The sequence below is a fragment of the Harmonia axyridis genome, chromosome 1, assembly GCF_914767665.1.
Source record: "Harmonia axyridis chromosome 1, icHarAxyr1.1, whole genome shotgun sequence".
NCBI classification, from domain to species: Eukaryota; Metazoa; Arthropoda; class Insecta; order Coleoptera; family Coccinellidae; genus Harmonia; species Harmonia axyridis.
In genome coordinates this window covers 55,517,863-55,532,025 of record NC_059501.1, presented here as the reverse complement: position 1 = coordinate 55,532,025, position 14,163 = coordinate 55,517,863, and the positions used below count along the sequence as shown (strand labels likewise).

At 34.0% G+C, this 14,163-nt stretch overlaps 2 protein-coding genes across 2 annotated transcripts; one reads left to right on the top strand and one right to left on the bottom strand.

Annotated features, from left to right (window-relative positions):
• Nucleotides 1-1,191: 1,191 nt before the first annotated feature.
• On the top strand, nt 1,192-3,570 carry LOC123671327 (mRNA export factor Gle1). The gene has a single exon (XM_045605084.1). It carries the CDS (start codon nt 1,361-1,363, stop codon nt 3,257-3,259), a length of 1,899 nt encoding a protein of 632 aa, XP_045461040.1. The 5' UTR covers nt 1,192-1,360; the 3' UTR covers nt 3,260-3,570.
• On the bottom strand, nt 3,481-4,408 carry LOC123671330. Its single transcript, XM_045605089.1, has one exon. It carries the CDS (start codon nt 4,290-4,292, stop codon nt 3,879-3,881), a length of 414 nt encoding a protein of 137 aa, XP_045461045.1. The 5' UTR covers nt 4,293-4,408; the 3' UTR covers nt 3,481-3,878.
• Nucleotides 4,409-14,163: the final 9,755 nt, after the last annotated feature.

The following is a 14,163-nucleotide window of genomic DNA, read 5'->3' as shown; positions in this document are numbered from 1 at the left end:
CATTTTGTGAAACCCATATTAATGAACGGCAAAAAAATGACTTTCCAAAATGGCGGAAATGTCTGAGGTCCACATTTTCAGTATTTTGAGTATCTGAAAGTCCCCCCCCCAAAAAAGTGAGGCCTGGATCGGCGTCTGATTACAGCCTGATTAAAATGGGCCTAAAACTATCAAGGATTTTGAAGTGCCAGTGAATACTCCTAAAGTTTCTTCTTTGTGTGATCTGATAACAACAGATAGTGCTCTAAACAATTTTACTGGTCTCAATAATATAAAACTATTAGATACAAAAGTAGAAGCATTACAATTTGTTTACAGTGATCAAAGATCACATCGTTCAACAATAAGCGTATTGTTTTAGTACTAACAAAATTGAAATGTGATCTTACATATGTGACATTATCTCTTTTTCTTTGGCATTTCACAAGAATTGTGCCAAAGATACTTTTATGAAATGCTACCCATTTTGAGTAGAGTTCTGAGTTGTGTTATAACAAAAAAAAATTATAATAGATAATCAAAAAATCATGCTGAATTTTTTATTTTGAAGTCTTCAAAACTAAGGTACCTTTACACAATATTGGAAAAATTCCTAAGAAATATTAGGACATGTACTATGAAATTCCATATATTTTTTTCAAGGCATACTGATGATCAATCAAATCTTAATTATTTCAGAATAAAGGTATAATATGCCGAATATATTTTCAAAATAAATTACTGAATGAAATAAATGCATTTCATAAGTGAAATATTTTCAATTGAATTTTCATTAGTCAAGCCATAATATAATTGGATAAATAGGTATCAATATGATTAGTTTCCAAAAGCATAGTTATATATAAATTTATTTCATTTATTTTCAGAAACATCTTATGTAAATTGAGTTATCTCTTAATAAATAAATAAAATATGGACATGTGACTTTCTGTAGTATCCCTAAAACTATTCAATACATTAGCATTTGTAATTCTTTGATGGGACTGTAATAATTGAAGGGTAACGTGGAATGATCAATTCGGACAATGTCAACATTTATAGTTCTACGGCTGCTCACCTTGGCGCTGCATTCTTTTTTCAGATGCCTATACCGAACGCAGTTAGTTAGTTCCTGACCACATGGCCTAAGTAGCCGGACGAAAAGAAAAAGAAGAATATAAAAAATATTACTCTATGTTCTGCTCCCCAAATAACATAACCTTATTCAGAAATCTTGAATTGTTTTGAGTGATAATGTTCTCTGTGTTTTGTAAATTCAAGGATTAAATTCAAAAGCAATGTAAATATACTTGAATAATTTTTCAAAAACTAGAGTGAATAGTAAACAATTTGTGAGTTGTAAACTGCAATATTTTATAATATGGATTCAGATTTGGAAGCAGATGGTATACTACCATATCTTGAAAGCTTGAAGATATCTGCTTTCACCAAAGTGAAGTTAATTAAAGGTCAGACTCAAAATGTTACCATAGGACCTAATGCTTCATTCCTTGATAATGAAGTTACATCCTGTTCAGAAATCAGGCAAGTAAAAGAAGTAGAAAATTCAAATCAATTGAAATGCAATAATCCAAATAACAATTCTGAGGCAATTGAGAGAAACGAGATGGTTCCATTGATACCTTTTCGACAAGTTCTCAAAGAATATGAAATTTTACGACAACGAAAAGTTCAAGAAGCTCTTCATAGTCACTCATTAAAATTTGAATTGTTTTCTGCCAAACAAAGTGTTATCAGAAAACAAAATTGGATACGCCAACAACAAAAGAATGAAGAAAAAGTACTTCTTTATGAAAAAGAAGTAATGATTGCTCTGAAAAAATATGATGAGGAAAAAATCAATGAACAGAAAAGAATAGATCAATATGAACAAGAATTAGAAGATGAAAGAAAAAAAGTAGCTGCTGCACTGGAAGCAAAAAAAAAGGAGAATGAGTTGTTGAACCAATGCTTCGATAATCAAAGTGAATTCCAATCAACATTTCAAGAGATAATGATGAATATAAAATCTTGTGAAGGTGATGAATTGATAGTAGAATTGTCTGAAAGCTGGAAACATTGTAAAGATTTGAATGATCTAATGATGGCTTTGATGGAGAAATGCAAGGAAAGTATATCTGAACACGAAAGAGATATGACTGAAATGGTTCTAAACAGGATGAAAGATTTAAAAAATAAAATACATCAAGTAATTGAGAGTTATCAACAAAAAAAGCAAGAACAAGCGAAGATAGAAACTGAAATTAATAACTCACCTAATATTGGAAGTGATGAAAAATCTGCAACATGTGAAGAAAACAAGTGTTCAGATTCCCCTCTAGAAGAATATATTGGTAAATCACAGTTGGAAGTATACACTTCAATAATAGACTATTATCAAAAATATATTGCTTCCTTCAGAGAGTTATCACACCATGAAAATTTCAAGCAATTCCGTTTTGACCTGAAAAAAGCTGTTAATTTGTCAGTTAATACAATTTCAGCAGCTAACTCTGATCATCTTCATGATAAATATATGAAACTGTCTAACCTCCTTCATGGAAAAAATGTTATTATAGGTGACCTTCAAATCACAGCCTCAAAGCATCCAGAAGGTATAAAATATTGTATAGATTTATTAGCGAAAAAATTTGTATTGCAAGGAGATTTAATGGTGTCAGGTAATCCAGAATCAGCATTTTCATTTGCAACTATTATTGTCTCAATATGGAATGAAAGCCCCGAATTTGGAAATATTTTACTTGCATACTTTTTCAAGGAATGTACTTATTTAGTGCCATTTTATCCCCCAAGACTTGTTGATCAAACGGATCAGGAGTATTACGAGAGTCAAGGATATAGGTATGCAGATGGTAAAGTTGAAGATCAAGATAAATTTTTAAAAAGAATGACGGGAACGATGAGGCTATACTTCGCTATTCTGTTATCTTCACCTAATAAAAGTCAAAATCAACATCCATATTTTATTAGTCATGCTTGGATTTGGATTGTTTCTGTTTTAAAATTGAAGCCCAGGGTAGACATAACAGCTACTATGTTCCATACATTTTTCGAAACAGTTGGTTTTCAAATGCTTAATTTATACCAGAAGCAGTTTTCAAAATTATTGAAATATTTTATAGAAGACTATTTTCCTTCAATGAAAAAAATTGATAGTGGTGGACCTGTTGCTCGATTAGATTGTTTGATACAAGAATTCAAGAATAATGGGAACAGATTTAGTGCGCCAAAGGGACTTTTATCTTGTAATTATTGGTGAAATTGTGAAAGTACTTACCATTGTAAAAATATTAATCATTTATTTGTCAGATGTGCAAAAATTTAGATTTAAATTTTGATGTGTATTTTATATTTTCAACAACCAATATTTATTAATTTTTATTGTTATTATATGAGATATTCATAATTTAAATTCTTCCATATAATTAAATACAACATACAATAATTTCCTACAACAGAAACAAAAATAGAAAAACCTCATACATTTTTTATGTTTAATACTATTTATATTGTACAAACTAAAATCCAATTCTTATGAAATTTATGACTATAATAAACTGTTCCACCTCATTTGTAATAATATTAAAATGGTGAAAGACATATTTTTGTTCAGGAATTACATTTTTCAGTTGAAATACTCTTTCAAATGAATAAGCATTATATTATTATGATTTATAATGTATACTATTATACCCTTATGCAAGTTAGGGTGAAAAGAATTGATACTAAAGATGAAGAATAAATTGAATCAATTTTTCCCTTTTTCTACAAACCTTAAAATTTTCATTGTCTCATTTCATTGAAAAGGTACTACTACCTTGGTGAAAGACATATTTTATGATTTGTTTTCCTGGAAATGGATACACAATTTTTAAGTTTTAAATATTATTCGCTTCTTTGTTTGTCTTAATGAGTAGCATCCTATCTGGTTCCTTGTCGAAGGCTAATTCAAGGTGATCTAATTTCCAACCGTCCACATTTTCAAATTTATCTTCTGCAATAAAAATGTGTAAGGTACCATTCTGCTTGCTTCCTTTGAGTCTTATTTCAAATTTTCCTAAGCCGTCTTTGATGTAGTTCTTCTTGGATTCAAAGGCATCAATTGACATATTCTTTATAGGCTCTCCAAGGTAATGTATAGCTGCTGCATTATGTCGCACTATATTTAAAGCAGATTTGTAAAATACGGTATTTTCTATTCTATTATTCATTTTTCTTTGCAGGGCATATCCCATAACAGCGGTGGCAACGCCACCGATCGCCCCAATTTTAACTAATGTTATTGTTTTCATGGTAGTATTTAGTATTAATAAAAGTCCATATTCATCCTTTCAAGTGTCTGCATAATTAAAAAAAAAATAGGTTAATTCCCATAGACCTGACCTACCAATATATTAGGTCTATGAGTTCACAAAGAATTTGTATCTATGGATGATTTCAACTACTGTTGTGAGCGCTGCGAAATTAAACCAGCATGGAGGAAAGTCGGTACTCTGTCCGAAATTTACTTTGAGGTAATGACTGATGAGTGTATTAGATTATTTATCTGATTATCTCATGTTAAGATTTTTGGTGAATAATGAATATTGTAGTCTAATCAATTGAGGTGAACAAATTGGTTTTTTCAAATTTATTTATATTGAAATAAATGATAATACATAATAATTTTATCTGATACAATTGTTAAAAATAAAGGCCTGCAATACGGTATGTAATATGTATTCTCTTATAATGCGGATGCATTACAATAAACCATTCCGCTACTTGGTGAGTAGCAATAAAACCTTCTTTTGTCCGTTCTTAAGTGTCCCAATGAAACATCACTTTTGCTTCCCGAATACTATTCCAGATCGAGGATAACTGTTATCATTGTTACAATTTTGAAAATATGAAAAATCTTTTTGGAGACACATTCTCAAAATATTATTTTCATTTATGTCTATGGATTGTGCCTAAAATGCTAAATCTTGATACCTATCCGTAGTATTATCAAATTCTTTTTTTTTATTTAAAATTTTCAAGTCTCATCAACCACAATCACTCGGGTTATTAGAGACCACTTTAAGAAATTACATTTTATATAATACATTTATATTCATCAAATAATTTTTCATTAATTCTATATCACACATATAACGCAAACTATGTCAACAATCATTCCCATGTTGAATGTTTTTCAAGCATTGATCCAATTGGATGCTGGAGCTTATGGTTTAGTGATGGATCTTGGAAAGCTGTTTGTGAACTTTGATGCTTGCTCAGTCTTCGATGCAACTGACGTTAGGATCTGCTTCAGATGTAGTGGTTTTAATCATATTCAATCCAATTGCTCTCTCAGGATAACTTGTCCAAAGTGTACCGGTGAACATCCTTTGAGCAAGTGTACAAGTTCCACCCTAAAATGTATAAATTGTAACAACGCTAATTTAGCAGATACTTCTCATGCTGTGTGGGACGCTGCAAAATGTCCAATCTATAAGAAAAAATTAAACAACCTTAAGTCTTCTATTTTTGTTACTAAATAACAATTAATGCAGAATGATACCGCGAATTTTGCAGCGGCTCATTCACTTGACATTGACTGTTTTTATCAGAACGTTAGAGGCCTTAGGTCCACACATGATATTTTTTATTCGATTGTTCGAAGTGAATATGACATAATATGTTTATCGGAGACCTGGCTATCGTCTGATATTCTGGACTCCGAGATATGTGATGATAGGCAGGTATGTTCTATATAGAAATGATCACAACTTTGACCTCACAAGTAAGTGGAGTATTGATCGCAGTGAGATCGAGTTTGATGGATTGTTCCATCAATCTAGATTCTATAAAAGAGTCATTTCCCAATGTAAATATAATGGGTTTAAGAATTGGTCTTCGGGGCTCTCACTTTTACATTTTGACTCTTTATATTCCACCAAATACTGCATCTGATCAGTACGAGGATATTCTTGAGGCAATTTCGGTGCTACCATGTTTACTTGCTGATAACGCTAACTTAATCATTGAAGGAGATTTCAATATACCAGATTATGTCACCCACAGAGAAACTACTTTGCGCAATGTCAGAGTCGAGGCCATTGAGAATTTCTTGAACTTTTTCGGGTTAACACAGTGTAATGAGGTTTTGAATGCCAACCAAAGGTTATTAGATCTTGTTTGCAGTAAATGTCCTATTGTAGTACGGGAATCTCTGTTTCCTCTCGTCTCCATAGATACGCATCATCCACCTTTGGAATTTTCTGTAGCTTCAAGCGGTAAACCGATCAAGTTTCAGAAGGTAAGTTTTGAAGGTTACAATTTCAGAAGAGCTAATTTATCGCGCCTTTATGACATGCTCCTAACCACAAACTGGGATTTTTTGGAAGAATTCAGGGACATTAATCTGGCTTGTGACGCTTTTTATGATGTGCTGCAGCGTGTATTCTCATAATGTGTACCCAGGTTGTCTGAGAGAAAGATCTCTTACCCGCCTTGGTTCGCAGGTGATATTGTTGGTAAGCTGAAAGTAAAAAATAAATATCTGCGCAAATACAAGTCAACCGGTGATAGTCAATTCTTAGATATGTTTAGGGATCTCCGCAAGAATTTGAAGACAGAACTTGCTAGCGCACGAACCGATTTCATTTAGAGGGTTGAAGCCGATTTATCTGGAAATCCTAATAAGTTTTGGGGTTATTTGTACACCATGAGGGGCAATTCGTCTGTTCCTGGTTCTATGAATTACCAGAATCGTCAATTATCGGCTCCTCAAGAAATAGTCAATGCGTTTGCATCATTTTTCAATTCGGCTGTCATTGTTTCTTCGCTCTACCAGCATGAAGATTTCTCCGACATCTCTTTCACGCAGTCTCTGGCTATTCCCGAGATAACTGAGGACGATGTACTTAGATCCCTCAAAAAATGTAAAGCAAATATGACTTCGGGGCCAGATGGGATTCCATCTTTCCTGTTGAAAGACTGCGCGATTATTCTGGCTAGACCTTTGACCCTTATTTTTAGATTATCTCTTTCTGTGCACTGTTTCCCTATAATTTGGAGGGAAGGTAGAGTCATCCCTGTAAAAAAAAAATACAAAAATATGGTCGAAAACTATAGACCTATTGTTATTCTCAGCAACTTCAGTAAAGTATTCGAGAGATTACTTTATGATATTGTTTACGGTCACGTGAAATGTCGAATCTCGGATTTTCAACATGGATTCATTGAAGGTGACGAACTTGACATGTATAACTCAGTACATCACTTCTGCTTTAGATAATTCTTCTCAAGTTGATGAAATTTATACAGACTTTTCTAAAGCGTTTGACCGACTAGACCATGGTATACTTCTTAGAAAACTATCCTCCTTTGGATTGACTGAGAGCTTCACGCGTTTTTTTGAATCTTACCTTACGAATAGGCGACTTTGGGTTCGTTGTTTGGGTTACAGATCGGCTGAATTCGTTGCGTCTTCTGGTGTTCCCCAGGGATCTATATTGGGTCCACTACTGTTTATAGTCTTCATAAATGATATTTGTTCACATTTGTTTTCCCAAACTTTGCTTTATGTTGATGATTGCAAGTTGTTCCGTCGAATTCAGTGTGTTGAGGATTGTTGGAATCTCCAGAGTGACATAGATGCGCTTAATGATTGGTGTTGCAGGAACTCGCTTCCTCTGAACATTAATAAGTGCAATGTGGTTTCCTTCAGCCGTAAGAAATCAATAGTTGAGTTCCATTATAATGTAGAGGGTCACATTCTCAGCAGAGTCGTTCAGTATAGAGACCTTGGCCTTCTGTTCGACCAGAATCTTTGCTTCACAGACCATGTGCGTTCTATTATTTCGAGTGGCTTCAAGACTCTGGGCTTCATCATGAGAAATTCTGGATGGTTCCGGGATACAGGGACATATTTTGTTTTATTCAATGCGCTTGTGAGGTCAAAGTTTGAGTATGGATGCGTAGTCTGGAGCCCTTGGTATAATGTACATATCAGAGGCTTAGAAAATATACAGAGGCGATTCTTGAAGTACGTTAGTTATAGACTCGATGGTGTTTATCCAAACCGTGGTATACCACATGATCAGTTGTTGAGTAGATTCCAAGTTGATTCTCTAGAGCGGCGTCGTACCTACTTAGGTATACTATTTCTTAGAAATCTAATTCACTCATTAGTTGACTGTGCCTATTTGCTATCACTATTTGATCTTCTTGTTCCTAGACTGCCTGTACGCAGCCCAACTACATTTTATCTACCTTTTCCACGCTCTAACGTCCTTCTTTTTTCGCCTTTTTATCGTATATGTCATAACTACATTACCATCCAGGATATTGTTGATATTTTATATTTTTCATTGTAATCAATCTGATATAAGAAGGGCTGTTCTGGGATCACGGCTTCGTTGTGGGTAGTTAGGCATGAGCTTTTTTCTCAATGAGTTTTTTTCGCTCAAGCCTGACTCCATTTGATTTGTTTTGGATATTATTTTGTTCTTTGTTTTCAGTGTATAACTTTTAAGTTTCATTTCTTGTATATTTATTTTCCCATTCTGTAATTGGCCTAGGCTGTAGAATGGTGTAATTATTAAATAAAAAAATAAATAAATAAATAAAAAAAAATGTTGTGTCGAGCACGAGACTCCTGGTATCTGGGGCAATCCATCAAGAGGTGCTTGATTGTTTAGTACCTCATCACATTCTGAGCATCTCGGTCTTTCATCTTTTTGGAGGATGTAGTTATGGGTTGAGCGGGTATTTCCTATTCTTAGACGATTTATTAGAAATTGGTCCGAGTGGTTTAAATTTTCTTGCCATTATTAAATTTTGGGTTTGATCTCGGCCAGTTGCCGGTTGATCCTTCTCCAGTTTTCTGCCCATGTGGTTGATACAACATGTTTCAGGTGTACTTTGAAGTCCTCGTTTGATATAGTTTGGATAGTTATCATATACAATATGTTATTGTCTGAGGTGTTGTAACCTGCCGCTTAATCAGCTCTCTCATATCCCTGAATACCAATAAAGGACGGGACCCACAGAAATTTTACAATTTTGTTTTTTGATGTCAATGTGAAAAGTATATCTTTGTTATGTTTTAAGAGCGGGTTCTTGAGGTATATCTGTTCAAATCCTAATAAGCTGATCAAGGAGTCTGTTATGATAAGGTATTTATTGTAATGTTCGTGTTCGGCATATTCCAAGGCTTTAAGGATGGCGTAACATTCTGCCGATAAAATATGGTGTAATGTGGATTTAATTTGCAGCATATTGATCTGTTTGGGGTTATAGATGCTGTAGCCACTCCAGCTTCACTCTTGGTCGCATAAGTATATATATATATATATATATATATATATATATATATATATATATATATATATATATATATATATATATATATATGCTGAAAGTCTGCATACTTATCAAGAATTTCCCGGAAAGCAGTTAAGATTATGCTCGGTGGTGTTTCCTTATCGTTTATCAATAAGTCGAAATTGTAACTTGGAGCTTCCATTATCCAGGATGGAGTTTTCATTTGTTCATCTTCTATGGTTTGCGGAAACTCCAGATTTAATTTTTCCTTATGCATTTTTATTCGCTGATAAAAGGGGAAAGATACTATTTTTTTTTTATTGAATAAGTCGTTGAACCGTTCCATGTCGGTATGATTGGGAGCTGGATAAGATTTGTTCGCGTTTTGAGAGGATGTATATTGTATAGGTCAAGTCCAGGTATTGTCTTCTTTTTTCTAGGGATAGTTCTCCAGTTAAGGCGTGTAAACTTTCTACTGGACTCGTTCGGTGAGCTCTTGTGGCTGTTCTCAAAGATGTATTTTGGAATACCTGGACTGCTTTTATCAGTGAACCGTTAGCAGATCCGTACGCCTGGGATCCATAGTCTATTTTTGACAGTATCAAAGATTTATATATATTCAATTGGGTTTTCTGGTCAGCTCCCCAAGAGCGATGTGACAAATATTTTAAGAGGTTCAGTCCGTTTTAACATTTGAGTATCAGATATTTCAAATGCAGATTCCAATTGAGCTTAGAATCTAATGTCATTCCCAGAAACTATATTAGTTGTACTTGTTCAATAGGCTCACCGTATATTTTCAATGCAGAAGGCAGTATTTTGGGTTTCTTGGAAAATATGATAGGTACTTTTTGTTTTGATTGAATTGAACAGATATCCAGATGAATTAGACCATTTTTCTAGTTCATTAGCATAAAGTCTGGCTTTAACCGAGGAGTCAATATCATGCAGAATATCGTTGATTGCTATCAAGAAAAGTGAAACGCTAATTACAGAGCCTTGTAGCGTGCCATTTGTTTGAATTTTTTCGTTCGATAATTGACCGTTTACTTTCGACTCGGAATGATCTATTGCCGAGAAAATTTTCGTTGAAGTGATATATATTTCCCGAAATTCCCCATTTCTGTAAGTTATTTAATATATTGGGTCTACAAGTCATAACGTAGGCCTTGTTAACATAAAAAACACGCTCAAACAATTCATTCCAGTTGCAATCGCTTCATGGATTTCAGATTCGATATATATTAAATTGTCGAGTGTGGATCGTTTAGAACAAAAACCTGCTTGTTCTAATAAGAATCAGGTACCTGAACTGATGTGATTTTTTCAACTGCTTTTTCATGACAGTTGTAAATTTGAAAAATTGAAGAATGATGCATTTGTACAGGGTGGGCAAATAAGCGAGGTAAGCGGCTATATCTCAGGAACCACTCATCGTAGAGACTTGCGGTAAAAAATTTTACCACTAAAGTAAACAAAAGAAAACACTGGAAATTATTTTGAAGTTCATACCTCCACCGCTAGGGGGCGTAATAGCTATCGTCGAGTAGAAAAATGGATTTTACTCGAAAATGTTTCATATTAAGTAGGAAAAAAAATATCATCACTGTAAACCTTGGAAAATTCTCTATCTGTTTGAATTGTCACTTTTGATTGTACGACATCAAATAAGGGTAGGTGAAAGGGAGAAATCTGACTGATTGAAACGCCTGTAACTTCAGTTTGCCTCATCATTTTTGAGCAAATTAGATCTCGTCTGAAAGATAATATCTTGTTGATTGAGGACAAAATATACTCATGATGAATTTGTTTTTGCTGCTTTCGATAGGGGGCGCTAAGTCAGAAGTTCATAGTTTTGTTCATTTTACTACGAAATTTCAAATGTAATGATAGGATTTTCTTAACAGAATCAAAAATTTCATTGAAATTGCATGAAAAAACCTGAAGGTCGCAAAGCGATAATTTCAGGCGTTCTGAAGTTTTGGCCGAAAGAAGATATTCTTCAACTGATGCACTGCGAAAAACCAAATTTATTCTTCAAATTCTAACCGAAACAGAAATCCCATCAAATTTGTATGAAAAAACCAAAAGATCGCAAAGCGATAGCTTCAGGCGTTCTGTAGTTATGGCCGAAAGAAGACACAATTTAGTTTTTCAGTGCATCAGTTGAAGAATATCTTTTTTCATCCATAACTACAGAACCCCTAAAGCTATCGCTTTGCGACCTTTTGGTTTTTTCATACAAATTTGACGGGATTTCTGTTTCGGTTAGAATTTGAAGAATAAATTTGGTTTTTCGCAGTGCATCAGTTGAAGAATATCTTCTTTCGGCCATAACTTCAGAACGCCTGAAATTATCGCTTTGCGACCTTCAGGTTTTTTCATGCAAATTCAATGAAATTTTTGTTTCTGGTAAGAAAATCCTATCATTACATTTGAAATTTCAGAGAAAAATGAACAAAACAATGAACTTCTGACTTAGCGCTCCCTATCGGAAGCAGCTGAATCAAATTCATCATGAGTATATTTTTTCCTCAATCAACAAGATGTTGTCTCTCAAATAAGATCTAACTTGCTCAAAAATGTTGAGCCAAACTGAAGTTACAGACATTTCAATCAGTCAGATTTCTATCTTTCCCCCAGCCATATTTGATGTCGCAAAATCCAAAGTGACAATTCAAACAGATAGAGAATTTTCCAAGATTTACAGTGATGATATTTTTTTCCAACTTAATATGAAAATTTTTCGAGTAAAATCCATTTTTCTACTCGACGATAGCTATTACGCCCCCTAGCGGTGGAGGTATGAACTTCAAAACAATTTCCAGTGTATTCTTTTGTTTACTTTAGTGGTAAAATTTTTTACCGCAAGTCTCTACGATGATTGGATCCTGAGATATAGCCGCTTACCTCGCTTATTTGCCCACCCTGTACTTCTCGGCCAATTGGCGGCCTATGCTGGTGCGGACTTAAATATGGGAGTGCCTCAAGGATCTGTTTTGGGGCTACTTCTGTTTTTACTATTTGACCTACCAGTAAATTTAAAAGCTATGGACCTATGGTAATGAACTTATGTATCTATCAGGGCATACAATCATCGGTAAATGAAATCAAATTGGCCCTATTTGCTGATGACACTGCAGTAGGTGACTTAGCACCCACATTTTTCTAGGGCTGCAAAGGTTGTGATAGTTTTTGCTGAAATACTTCATAACGTGGTGTCTCATGTTAATGTTGAAAAAACTGAAAGCATTCATTTGAACTAAATTTCTGGGCATCCATATTGACAAAAATTTGGGATGGGGTTTGTATATTGATGTTTTTTACAAACAACTTAACCCCTGGGGGTCCACGCACTTCTTGCAAGACTTTATTCTTGGAAAATGGCATCCTTACATTTCCTTCTAATTTCATTCTCAAGTGTCTTGCCTACACTAAAGAGAACCAAAATAAAATAAAAAACCTATCTAGTTTTCATGTTTACCATACAAGAAATTAGGGAACATTATTTAACCCTAAGCATAAAACCAATATATTTGAAAAATCCCCATTGTATCAAATTGTAACCATATGGCAAATTATATGGGATCTCTTAGTGTAAATAGATTTAAGAAAGTTACTGAAGACTGAAGTTCAAAAATGTTATTCTTGTGTAAATGATTATCTTTATGACTCATGACTTCATGCACTTATTTGGATTAATAAACTATTATTAAAATAGAAAGGAACAATACACCTAAGTTATAAATTTGAAGTTTGAAGAATGATTCTGTATGCTATGTGCAACTACTATAAGATCAGCCAATATTTAAGTATTTTTTTAAACTAAAGTTATCTATATGGAAAGTCTATAGAATATCTGTATTTCTTCTTCTTCTTCTTCTTTATCTCAATGCTATAGCTTCCTCGTTAGCAGCCCCCAAACTAAGGATACTTAGCACCATGGAACAGCCCGCAGGCTATGCTTCCAATCTCTTTGTGGACGGTGAATTGTCAATCCGGTTCCCAGGGCTGTAGGAGTCTAGAACTAATCTATACCGGACTGAGACTTTGAATACGGATTATTGTAAACGTTTAGATTGTTCAACTTGACAAATAGGCTGACTTGTAGCTTAACCCCGTGGAGAACACAGGATGAAACACAAACACTAGGAAAAATCTGAAAGGATAAAGGACATTATAATGCTGAACTGTTAACGTACTATATGACTCCAAAATCTACAAGCTATACATGCAAATTCGAGCATCTAAGAAATTCCAAAAATAAGCTCGTTATCTCTTCTCTATGGGAGAAGATAGCCTCATAGATGTTAATGGGCAAACTAAGACCAAGTGAGGATAACCCCTCATATAATATTTCCACGTTGTATCTGTTTCCATCGCAGGAAAGAAACAGGTGTCTCACTTAAAGCTATTATATCCGGATTCAATTCCTTAATAAGGATCTTCAGATCATTAAAGTTCGATACGAAAGATCTAATGTTCCACTGAAGAACTTTAATTTCCATTAAAGGGATTATGAAAAAAAATCTAAATGTAAACTTAAAGAAAAAACAAAAAAAGGAAAATTGAACCGGAAAAGGTCTATAAGTAAATAAAAAAAAACACTAAAATATGTATAAATCAACTTAAGACAACGAGGACGCACCGTATTGCAGGTAGTCCTCGTTATATGTGATTATTTGTCTAGGGTAAATCGAGTTATCTTTTAATGTAAACTGTTCGTTCTGGCTGTAGTCGTATGAACTAGCCTGAGAAAAGGATTGAAGTTGAGAAAAACCTTTTGATTTGATTGGGGAGGATGAGGAGAATTTGCTAGGGCCAGCCTCCTGATGGGAGGAAGAAATACATTCAGAAGCAAAAGAAGGT